General features: G+C 46.3%; 1 protein-coding gene across 1 annotated transcript; it reads left to right on the top strand.

Annotated features, from left to right (window-relative positions):
* Positions 1-230: 230 nt before the first annotated feature.
* On the top strand, positions 231-4,490 carry LOC147711793 (homeobox protein vex1-like). The gene is made up of 3 exons (XM_086920237.1): positions 231-495; positions 1,682-1,959; positions 4,146-4,490. Exons 1-3 carry the CDS (start codon positions 231-233, stop codon positions 4,488-4,490), a joined length of 888 nt encoding a protein of 295 aa, XP_086776363.1.
* The last annotated feature ends 7,345 nt before the right edge of the window (positions 4,491-11,835 follow it).

Consider the following 11,835-nt stretch of genomic DNA (forward strand, 5'->3'; position numbering starts at 1 on the left):
GCACTTGTTAACGCCTGAATTCAGGGATTAGTCGGATGTGACAATCACCTGAACACAACGAGATTAAGGGCACGCTCCTCGGGCTATTGTCCGAGGCATCATTTCCTGGGCTCCGCCATTTAAGGGCCAGGCACTGGCGAAAGTTACAATACCAGTGTTTGGAAGCAGCAAGTGCAGGGGCGGCTCGGGGAGTGATTCATAGTTTCGTGGAGTACTTCGAAAGTGTCGGAATGCAGACAGCCTCGCCTCTGCCCGGGAAGGGCCTGCTGTCCGTGGAGTGGATGGCACAGAGCAGCCACAGGGCACCACACAAGCCTGACCAGGGCCCCTTCCCCTGGGAGCGCGGCACGTCCAGCAGTGCTGAGGGGGAGCGAGTCCCACAGGGAGCCCTACGCTCATGGGGCAGTGACAACAGAGGGCATCTGGGCCGTACAAGGCTGCACGTGACTGGACATGGTGCGGCCGGGGAGAATCCGAGCAGAAACCAGACCACGGGTGAGTGAGCAGGGCCGCTGCCCCACATGTACTTCACTGATCCGGGTGTAACGCTTCTAATGCTGAAAAGCGACAAGTATTTCAGAAATGTGTGGCCGCATAAACATAGATGTGTACAATGAATGTTAATAATAACAAAACTCATAACCGCGATTTTTCCAGTATAAAACGTGCCCTAATATTGTCTATATCTCGATATGAAAATACAGAGATAACTGGAGAAGGAGAGATGTGTTACTCGTGACTAAATGTGTTACATATATAAAAAAAAAGCGTGTACACCGGTTAAAACAAACCTGTTTCCGTGGAAGTAATTTAGTGGCGTAGTGCGTGTAAATTAGGCATGGTGTTTTGAGCAAGAGGGTCTGTTTTGTTCCCTGTCAATAGGTATAAAATATAGATAGATTGCCTTCATTTGTACTATCTGAATTCAGTTATAGATGCGTGTGTGGTTGTTTAGATAGTCCCGGTGATTTCGATTTTTCTTTCCCACCATGCATGGTAGAATATTAACATAAATGCATACATCTACTTCTCCACAGTGCAGCATTAACAGCAGCAGCAGAGGGCCCAGTCCGCAAACCATGTGGTGCAACCACAGTAGTTGTTGGAGAAACTTTAAATCTGGTTTCACTCTGGCATTGGAGGGTTAAAAGGCAGTATCCGAATTTGCCAATATCGGCATCACGCAAAAGGCCCGTTTTCGAACAAATCCTCAGCTTTAGTATGCTCTAATCCTGCTTTTGGAACAGCGTGTGCCCACCATGTCCTTCCACACGGTCGACGTGGGGGTGGGCCACACCCTTCCTTGAATGTATGCTGCAATCAACAAAAACGAAGCATATGTTGAAAGTGTGTAAAGCTATGTATGGCCCAGGGCACGAGCCTCGCTATGTGACCTGACATTCTTGACAGCTGTCACGAAATGTTAAAATGAATCCAGGAATGTTAACGTATTTCTACATAAAATTGCAAACTATAGTCTTTAAATAACTAGTTCCTGTTTCGTTGTGGTTATTTTCTCTCTCTTGGCCGCGTTTAGGCAAGGGTTGGGTGAATCTGTTGGTTATTTACACTTCAGTGAAAGGATGGGCACGCACCCTGTTCGAGCTGAGTGTGAAGCGGGAGAGGGCGCCCCCCTTAGGTATTATGATTACACATGTCTGACTCTGGTCTTTCTTCTCAGGGTCTGACCCCACTCTGGCACCGACAGCCCCCGGCTGCGGGCGAAGGCTGGCCCCAGAGACTCCCAGCCTCCAGGAGTCGCGGAGCTGCGAGGTAAGCAGCAGCAGCCGGAAGTGCCCGGAGCCGCAGGCGCCAGAGGACCCGGAAGGGGCCCGGTCCAGGACTAAGTTCACCGCGGAGCAGCTGCGAGAGCTGGAGCGGAGCTTCCAGGAGCAGAGATACATCGGGGTGAACGAGAAGCGGCGGCTGTCCAGGGTGCTGAAACTCTCCGAGCTGAGGGTGAGTGAGTGGGCGCCGCAGCGGCCGCGGTCTGTTGAGTCCGCGCTGCATTGCTACCACCGGGTGGGCTTCCGAGGGCCCAAAGAGTATTGGACACGACACTTACAAACCTAAAACGGGACGATTCTCTCCGGGAGCCCTCCACTGTAAACAGAGACGTTTTAAGGCATGGGCAAAGTGGGCTCTGGCCCAGGGCCCCAGCCTTGTTAGAGCCAGCTCTGTTATGCATTAAGTCTTGCCCTGATGATCTTGAGTAATTCTTAAACGGATGGTTTTAGATCTGTTTTCCTTTAATTTGTTTTTAATGTGGGTGACGGGCGAGAATCCATTACAGATATTTTGGAGAAAATGGTGTTTGATACAATATCGACCTCAAAAAAGTTTTTTTAGATCAAGACAGGACCTCACATGTGTGAAATGGAGGGTCACTCACAGACATTATTTGCAGTAATATTAGTGAGCTGCTGGTGTGTTACAATATTGAAAGCACACCTTACAATACCTGAATATTAGATGTAAACACATTCCTGTGTCCTGTCAGTGACCTGGTCAAAGAGGGCATAAAGAGCTAAAACTGGAACGTAAATTCAAACCGAACAGGGGTTCCATAATTTGTTTGGCCCAGGGTCCCAAAAATCCTTCAGCTGTCCCTGACTGTAAAGAGATGGGTGGAGCGAACCCGTTTAGCGCTGCTGCTCGTTCCCCAGCACCACCACTCCCTGTACCGTGAGGGCGAAGAAAGAACGATGTTCTCATCCCCACGAGCGTTTTATGCTGCATACTTTAATGAAGGATCCATATAAACTAACAAATACTGCTAGAGACATTCTGCAGTAACCCCCCAAATTGTTAAGCTAGCCCATCCTTTTCCTCTTCTGGTTAATACCTCTCTCCACATAAAGAAAACTAAGTGGGTGACACTGGTACTAAATGCTTCCCCTTTTAAACTAAAGGAGGGGTAAACTTTTCAATATAAACTTCACTGCTTTACTTTCAAGGCTGATATGACTATTTTTGCTTAAATTTACTATGCCTAATTGAGTAGAAAACTATGCCACATGTAGAACGAAAAACATGTTTTTAGAGAACGAAAGGTGTGGCATGGTGTTATTACTTGAGTTTGCGGAGGTAGACACTGCTTTTCCACCGCATTGATGGAGACACTGCCGTACTGATAGTGAGAGTCTGAAATAAGCGGTCTAGTAAAATAATGACTGAAAAGCATGCCTTGTTTTAGAATTCATATAGAGGTCTGTATATTGCGGATGAGAAGAGCGAGGTTTTTAGAGCTCTCTAAAACCCACTTTGAAATATGTACTTGTAAAGGGATTCTAATTTTAGAGGTGGCTGATGAGTCTTGGCAACACCACCACCAGAAATGTAAGCACGCAATGTTTACAATTTTAAAAGGCAGTGTATTTTAAAATAGCACTTGCTTGAGTGCATTTTCATCCGTCAGCACTTTAATATTCAGTGCTGCTGTTATCTAACCTGTTCCGTGTCAGAAGGGTAGAATAAGGCGTACAGAGATTTTAACTCGTCACTTTCAAGTTGCCAAGAAAGCCCCACAGACAGTGCATTAATCCACTGAGTTGCTTTACTAGTCTTGATACTGGCATTGAATGCTATGAGGACTTATGGGCTGAGGGTGAGGCTTTGAGAGTCAAATAAGTACAATATGCTAAGACAATTTGCCCAGTAGGTAAAGGGTGAAGGGTGGTGGTCAATTCACTGCCCTTCCTCGCTGGACTGATCTCTATCTCTTGACAAAATACACCTTAAACACTGGGGCAGTTTTTGCAAAACCCTTTGAAAAAGAAGAAGCACCAAAGATACACAGTTTCAGTTGTTTATTTCTGTAAACCTACCAATTTGTAGGTATGGAAGTGGGCAACCAAAAAATAAATAACGCGACACAGCTTCAGCCAGTGCTGCTTAACCGCTTTGAATGCTCTTGGTCGTGTTTACTACTCAATCTCTAAAAAGGCCGCCATTACAGAAGGCAACACCCTTTTGCAGCTACTTCTTGACCAGACCTAAAAAGGCAGTCCAGGCGAATTCCTAGAGTGTGTCCCCTCTGCACATGTACACAGTGCTTTCCTAAGGTTTTTAAAAAAAACTTTTTATGGTATAATAAATGCCCTCGGCGGTTATTAACCATGACGCTCTTTGCCTTTCCTCTACAGATTAAAACCTGGTTTCAGAATCGCCGGATGAAGTTTAAGCGCCAGAGCCAAGACGCCCGGGTGGAAGCTTTCTTCTCCAGCTTGCTTATCCCGTATTCCAGCTATCCAGAGCTTCCCACGGCAGACTGCCTTCAGAGGAGCCCTCTCCCAGGGCCTACACCTGCGTGCACAGCTTCTCCCGACGGACATCCCAGTGTGTCACTGCAGCCCTCTCACGGACTTCCGGGTCTGCACCCAGTCCCTCTCGCAGCCCTGGGCTTCTACCCCTACCCACCCGCTGTGCTGCCACTGCCCCTCCACGGAGAGTACTCGAGCCCCAGGTTTCACCCCTATTTCCCGTCTTAAGAGCAAGGCCCTTGTGACACACTTAAGTACTTTTAATCCTCTTGCAAAGGACAGAGTTTATCATAAAATATAATATATATTGCGCTCTCACTTAAAGTTTGTATTGTTGCCGCTTGACAAGTTGACAAAGTAAAATAAATATAACATTCCATAATTTCCGGATGCAGTCTGTGGTTTTTAATTTTGTTGACCTGCACGCCCCTTCCGGTTGAGCAAAATTCTCCAGTTAGTGAGGCCTGAGGTAACAATTAAAAATTCTGCGAGACAGGAGTCACGCAGTTTTATAATGTTTTATTTGTTATAATTATAAATATTAATGACATGCAGATGTACATACGCAGTTTATATACTACGGCGACATAGACAGAGATGGGCGTTACTATTATTTGACGGTAACTCTCTAATTCCAGTTATTAGCCTGTGGATATACATGGGTAATTTATTTTCTCATTAACTTTAAGGGGGATGCATCATTTGTGATTGCAGGAGACTGGGTTCTAAATAGCACAGGAATTATTAAACTGAGGGGGGTCTCCTAACCTTTCACGCAAAACAGCAACCAAAGTTACACACCAACATGCATACCCTTGCACCATAGTGCAAGAGTGTGATGTCAACCTTAGTTTTATTTACTGTAAGGAAACCCTTCGAGTACAAAAACGTTTTTTATACGTTTCCCACGTTGTATGTTTGCTATATAGTGCACCAGGCACTAGGTTGGAAAACGTGGAGACTTTGAAAACTTCCTCCACCATTCTACCTGTTTAGAGGAGGTATATTTTTGGTGAGAAACTTTGTCTGCAAATACTAATAGAAAAGGGATTTGCTTAGAATAGGGGTTTGCCTAAGAATGCCCATGCACCAGCCATGGAATGCTCTGTTACTGCAAAGTATTGCATAGGCATGATTTCTGTTGGAAAATAAATCCGAACACAACACTTTGTGCCGGGATTGCGTCACTTTTGCAACACAAGCCCGACACACAGTGTTGGTAAATTTCAGCCTTGGTGTGTATTATGTCCACATGAGTTGCACTAGCAACGTTCTCTGCATTTCTTTAGAACATGTGTGGGCAATATGAGCTTGTATTTCGAAGATTTGTTATGCCTCGCATAAGATTTTCCCTCAAACCACTGCCTGTGTGTAATGCAAATAAAACCTGCAATTCACATGAGAATTACAGGTTACATACAGAAAAAAACAACTCATTTTTGCTCACCTCTAAAACATCATTCAATTGGGAAGGGGAATGTGTAAGGAAGTCAGAGGACAAGACGGTACAGACATTACAATGAGACAGAAGAGACGCCACCGAGCTGCATTTGTTGGGTGCCATGTTTTGGGACTGAACTTTCACTTTGAAAGAGGATGTTTTTGAAGTAGTGATTACATTTCTTAAAATGACCGAGCCATTCAATTGCCGCAATGTAACCTTGCACTGGACTTTGCTGACATTTATAGCCCCAGGCCACCAGCTTCCATACAGATTTTTTGTTGTTGCTGCCTTTCTAATCAGCAGCCATTTTAAGGTCACCCCAGTTCTTATTCTCGCGCAGTTGCTTCTTTCTTTCCAGCACCTGTTTGTACTTGACTCTTGCATTTCTTAACTGTGGATCCAGGGTTGTAGCCCTGGAGTGTATAGTTTGGTGGGCACCCCCCCCCCCCTCAAATCACTGACATAAACGTTTTCTCGGGGTGGAGGAGGGGCACGTTGGATGTGGTAGCTTGTGAACAAAATACAGTGCAAACGGTGACGTTTGAAAGCTAAAATTATTATGATACATTTTTTGTATGCTAATCTCCCCAGATTTCAAAGCATGTTAGTCAAAACTGAACTTACTTTCAAGGCAGCCGTACACGAGGGGTACCAGATTCCCTCATAGAATGAGCATGAACAGGACTTTCCAGTGTTGCACAAATAACACACTGCGCTAGTATACTGGAGTAAACCTAACCAGAATTTGAAGACAACTTTGCATGGGACTTGGAAGTTCTCTTGCAATAGACCTATGTCATATGTGGTGACGTATAGAACATTACAAAGCACATTGGAGCAGTCAAATGAGTTAAAACGGGATCAATTCAAATAGAGCTTTACAGTTGGAGCCTCCCCCACGCCTCCTCCCCCAAGGATTGTTCAAGAATATTCAAGCTAATGGCAAACTTTTAAGTGCAAAGGGTCAATAACACTTATGAAAACTGAACATTGAAGGATAGGTTCAGGGTTTCAGTTAGTAAGTACTTCAATGAATCCAAGAGTTAACAATAACTCAAATGCAGTATTGTAAGCAATTTTGTCGAAAACCATCAATGCACACTGGTCATTGTTTAATATCAAGCCCTGAGTTTGATAAGTTAATTGTTTGAATGTGAAAACACTTTAGTGCCAGCTACCCACTGGCGCTTCCATCAGTGACCACCAATAGTTGGTTTGTTAAAAAAAAGTATCAATAATCAGTCCCAGTCCTCAAGCAGCAACATAAATTTGTGCTGTTCAGCAACTACTGCTATTATTCTGAAGAAAGGCATTACATATCAATAAATTACAGCACCATCAGTACACAATAGCTCACCTGTTATTCGAATAGATAAATGCAATGGCCTGCACCTTTGTCCAACTAGGGACCCTTACTTCTAGTCAGAGTAAGGGGGCTACAATCCTAAAATAACCCCTGCTCAACCCTTTGGTAGCTTGGCACAAGCAGGAAGGCTTCTCTCAGAGGCAGTGTGTAAAGCATTTGTGAACACATGCAGTAATACAGTGAAAATACTACAGATGGACACAACAGAGGTTTTATAAAAATATGTCTTCTTTATATAGACTTAACACAAGACCCACACGACAACAATCCATATTACAGTGTGAAGAAAAAGACTAAGATGGCAGAAATAACTCTGTTCACTTTAGATGGTGAATGCGGTTCGCAGGAAGGCTACGCGTCTGTTCCTCAGTGCTTGCACAAAGTAGGTAATTAGTCTGTTCCTTTCCGGAGAGGAGGTGATGCGACCATCTCATGGCATGTCCCAGTTACGACTCGACAAGATGGCGCCTCAATGCGATGCTCCAGTGTGATGCGACAAGATGGCGTCTTTGATGCGATGACGTGAAGGCGATGTGTGCACGCCCAACGGCCTTGCGGTGACTGTGGAACTTCTGAGCCTCGACAGGCCCTGTGACAGGCTTCTCCGATGATGCGACGGTGACCCTTGCGGTGGCGAAACGCTTCTCCGCGAATGCGACAACAAACACCTGCGATGAAGACACGCTTCTCTGGTGATGCGACGGCGACCCTTGATGTGGCAAAACACTTCTCCGATGATGCGACAGCAGTAGCTACGGATGTGACACGCTTCTTCTTGTTGAGTCACACTTCCAGCTCCCAACAACACACAGGCTTCTGCAGACAGAATTCCCAGCAAGGAAATTCAAGGGGGGAGCTGGCAGTGAAGTCTTATATCCCTGAGACTTCAGCAGGAGGCAAGCACAGTTCAAGACCTTGGAGATTCTTCTTCAAGATAAAAAAAATTGCAATAAGTCTTTCTCCTTTCCTTTGGAACCAAGAAACCACTGCAGGCCAACCCCAAAAAGTAACACACTGGCACAGGAGCAGTCCAACTCCGGCAGATGCTTTGGTTCTCCTACTTGGCAAAAGATCCGTCTTGATGTCCAGAAGTGATCTAAAGTCTTGGGGTCTGGGCTCCAATATTTATATCAGTAAATACTTTGTCCTCTGAGGGCACAGGGTGTCTGTACCTAGCCAGAACCAGTTCTGTGCTGCTTCCTGGCAGGAGGTGGAGACAGCATTGTTGAAGGCAGACCTGGCACAGGTAGCTAAAAGGAAATCTCCTCACCCTACTCTCTATTCTATGAAGGCTGGTGGCACTGAAAGGAAATCTCCACCCCCCACCCACTCTCTATGCAGCCAAGGTCCTATTCAGCCCAGCCCTGACTCATCAAACTAGAGCCCAAGCCCTCCTGTCACTCACAAACCAGACATGCAATACACAACCTAGCATGCTAGATGGTTAGGCAAGAAAACACCCACTTTCTAAAAGTGGTATTTTCTAAAATAAGATATATTTTATCATTCTGAGTTTAGGCATACGAAATTCGTTTTTCTACCATGTTCTCTGGGTCAATTAGGATTATAAGATGTTATAATCAAACTGCAAATTCTAGCATATGGGGACAGGTAGCCTTGCAATAGTGAAAAACAAAATTTGCTGTAATTCACTATCAGGACATTTCACACACATCAGGGAATGTCCTCCTTTCATATACAATGCACCATGGCCTAGGGCCTACCTTACAGGTGGCTAACATGTAGAAATGGGAAGGTTTAGGGACTGGTAAGCGGGTGCAATTACCAAGTCGACATGGCAGTACTAGACTGCACACAGGCTCTGCAATGGCAGGTCTGAGAAACACTTTACAAGCTGCTTCTGTGGGTGGCACAATCAGTGCTGCAATCCCAGTAGCAGCATTCGATCTACAGGCCCTGGGCACACATGGTGCCCTCTACTAGGGTCTGATAAGTAAATCAAATAAGCCAATCATGGAGTCACTAATCCATTAAAACAATTTACAATAGGGAGCACTTGCACTGTGGCCCTGAAGAGCAGGGCCACAGTGCACAAAGCATTTAACACAGCAAAACATAAAAAACAGAGGAGGCAACAGTGAAAAATGGAAGGGAGACTCATGCCAATGGTACCAGGTCCAACACGTGTCCCCTCCAGCTGAAATGTGGGGAGAACTACCCATCCTCTTGGGAGTTCACTTCACTAAGGCAGAAAAATCTGGACAGACCATCGCCATTGGCGTGTTCAGTACCAGGTGTTCCACTGTGAAGTCCATACCCTGTAAGGAAATGGACCACATCAACCACTTTGGGTTCTCACCCCTCATCTGCATCAACCATCTGAGGGGCCAGTGGTCTGTCTGAGCCCGGAAGTGAGTCCCAAACAAGTATTGTCTCAACTTCTTCTGTGCCCAGAGCACATCAAATGCCTCATGCTCAATTACACTCCACCTCTCTTCCCTTGGAAGTAACCTCATACTGATGAAGGGTACAGGTTGGTCTAGGCCCTCCTTTTTTATCTGTGAAAGAACAGCCCCACACCATGCTCTGAAGCATCTGTTAGGACAATAAATTCCTTTGAGAAGTTGGGCGCCTGAAGCACGGGTGCTGTGCACATGGCAGTCTTCAGGGCGTCAAAAGCTTTCTGACAGGTGTCAGCCAGCTCAATTTCTTGGGCTGCTTCCTGGAAGTTAGCTCAGTCAAGGGTGCAACAATGTTGCCATACCCCATGTCAAACCTCCTGTAATACCCTGTAAGCTCTAAAAAGGCTCTCACCTGTGTCTGGGTTTTGGGGGGTTCCCATGCCAGGATGGTATCAATCTTGCGTTGAAGGGGCGCCACCTGGCCGGTTCCTACCTGTTTGTCCCAAGTACACCACGGAAACATGCCCAATGTGGCACTTACTTGCCTTGATCATAAGGCCTGCTCTGCGCAGCTCCAGCAACACTTTCCAGAGGTAGCACAGATGTTCTTCCCAACTAGCCCTGAACGCTGCAATGTCATCCAGGTAGGTGGCACTGAAATCATCCAGTCCAGTCAACACCTGGTTGACCAACCTCTGAAAGGTGGCAGGGGCATTCTTCATCCCAAAGGGCATAACCCGGAATTGGTTATACCCATCTGGTGTGAAGAATGCTGTCCTCTCTTTGACCCCATCAGTTAGGGCGATCTGCCTATACCCAGATGTCAAATCAAATGTACTTAGGTACCGTGCAGCCCCTGACCGATCAATGAGCACATCAGCTGTGGGGATGGGGTGCACGTCAGTCCTGGTGACTGAATTGAGTCCTCGGTAGTCCACACGGAATTGGAGTTCGGGTATGGCACCAGCCGCTGCAGCCATTTGGACCAAGACCACTGGGCTGGGCCAAGGGCTGTTAGAGAACTCAATAATCAATAATGCAAACATCTTGGAGACCTCCTCCTTGACGTAAGCCCTGTCAGTCACTCTGTAAGCCTTGTGCTTAACAGAAGGACTGTCTCCAGTGTCTACATCATGGATGCACCACTCAGTGACACCAGGAACCAGGGAGAACAAATCAGAGAATTGCCCCAACAGTTGACGACAATCATTCTGCTGCTCAGGGGTCAGGGTGGAAGAGAGGTTTACTCCATCCACTGACCCATCTTGCAGACAGGAGGTCAGGAAGAGGCTCAGTCTCCTCCTCCATTCCAGCATCTGTCGCTAGGAGCATGCCCAATTTGGACCTTTCTAAGTAGGACTTCTGAGGTTTGACATGCTGGACGCGCAAAGGGTTCCTTGGAGACCACAAGTCCACCAAGTAGGTGACATCACTCTTGCGCTCCACCACCTCAAATTGTCCGGTCCAGTTATCCTGGAGCGCACAGGGCTCCACTGGGGCCATGACCCAAGCATTCTGACCAGGCTGAAGCTCAATCAGAGTGGCATTCCGATCGTACCACTGCTTCAACTCTTCCTGGCTGGCTTCCAGATTCACCTGAGCGAGTTGACTGAAACTCCGGGTTTGGTTTCTAAAGGTCAGCATGTAGCTATATACATTCTGGGGAGGTTTCCTGGGAGCTTTCTCCCAGCCTCCCTTTACCAAACTCAGAGCCTCTCACAGGGTGACCATACAGCAGTTCAAAGGCGCTGAACCCTAAGGACTTCTGTGGCACCTCTCAGTAAGCAAAGGAAAGGCACGTCCCACTTACGCCTCATAGGTGCTTCAAGACCCATAATCATGCCTTTGAGGGTCTAGTTAAATCTCTCAACCAGCCCATCACCTTGGGGGTGATAAAGAGTGGTGAACTTATAAGTAACCCAAAACCCCTGCCACAGGGACTTCATATACTTAGAAATTAAGGGGCATATCATCAACAAACTGCGATAAATATCGCAAAGCGCGATTAGCACGATTTTTTCTATCACCGGCTATCGCTGGATTGCATCGCCATGTTAGCGCACTATTAACAACGCCTAGCGCCTTGGCGATATGAAATCGATCGATAGCGGCGATAAACCCCCAACAGTGCTGAAAATTCAGTGATAATTTTGTGAGATGAAGCATAAACTTGCTAGTACGGCCCTGTGGTCTTAACCATGGAATTCACCTTCCATTATACATATGAGTAAATCAGAAATATAGCAGACATTATATACCTGTGATAAAGGGTGCATAGCGTGATTTTTCTTGTCGCTTCTCGGGTCTGCTGCAGGCTTGTTAATATGGCAAAGTCGTGTTAGCGACTATTTCCATGTTGTTTTGCTCCAGAACGCCTACTTTGCATGTCATTAGCAAAGG

This window comes from Lissotriton vulgaris, chromosome 5 (genome assembly GCF_964263255.1).
Source record: "Lissotriton vulgaris chromosome 5, aLisVul1.2, whole genome shotgun sequence".
Taxonomy (NCBI): domain Eukaryota; kingdom Metazoa; phylum Chordata; class Amphibia; order Caudata; family Salamandridae; genus Lissotriton; species Lissotriton vulgaris.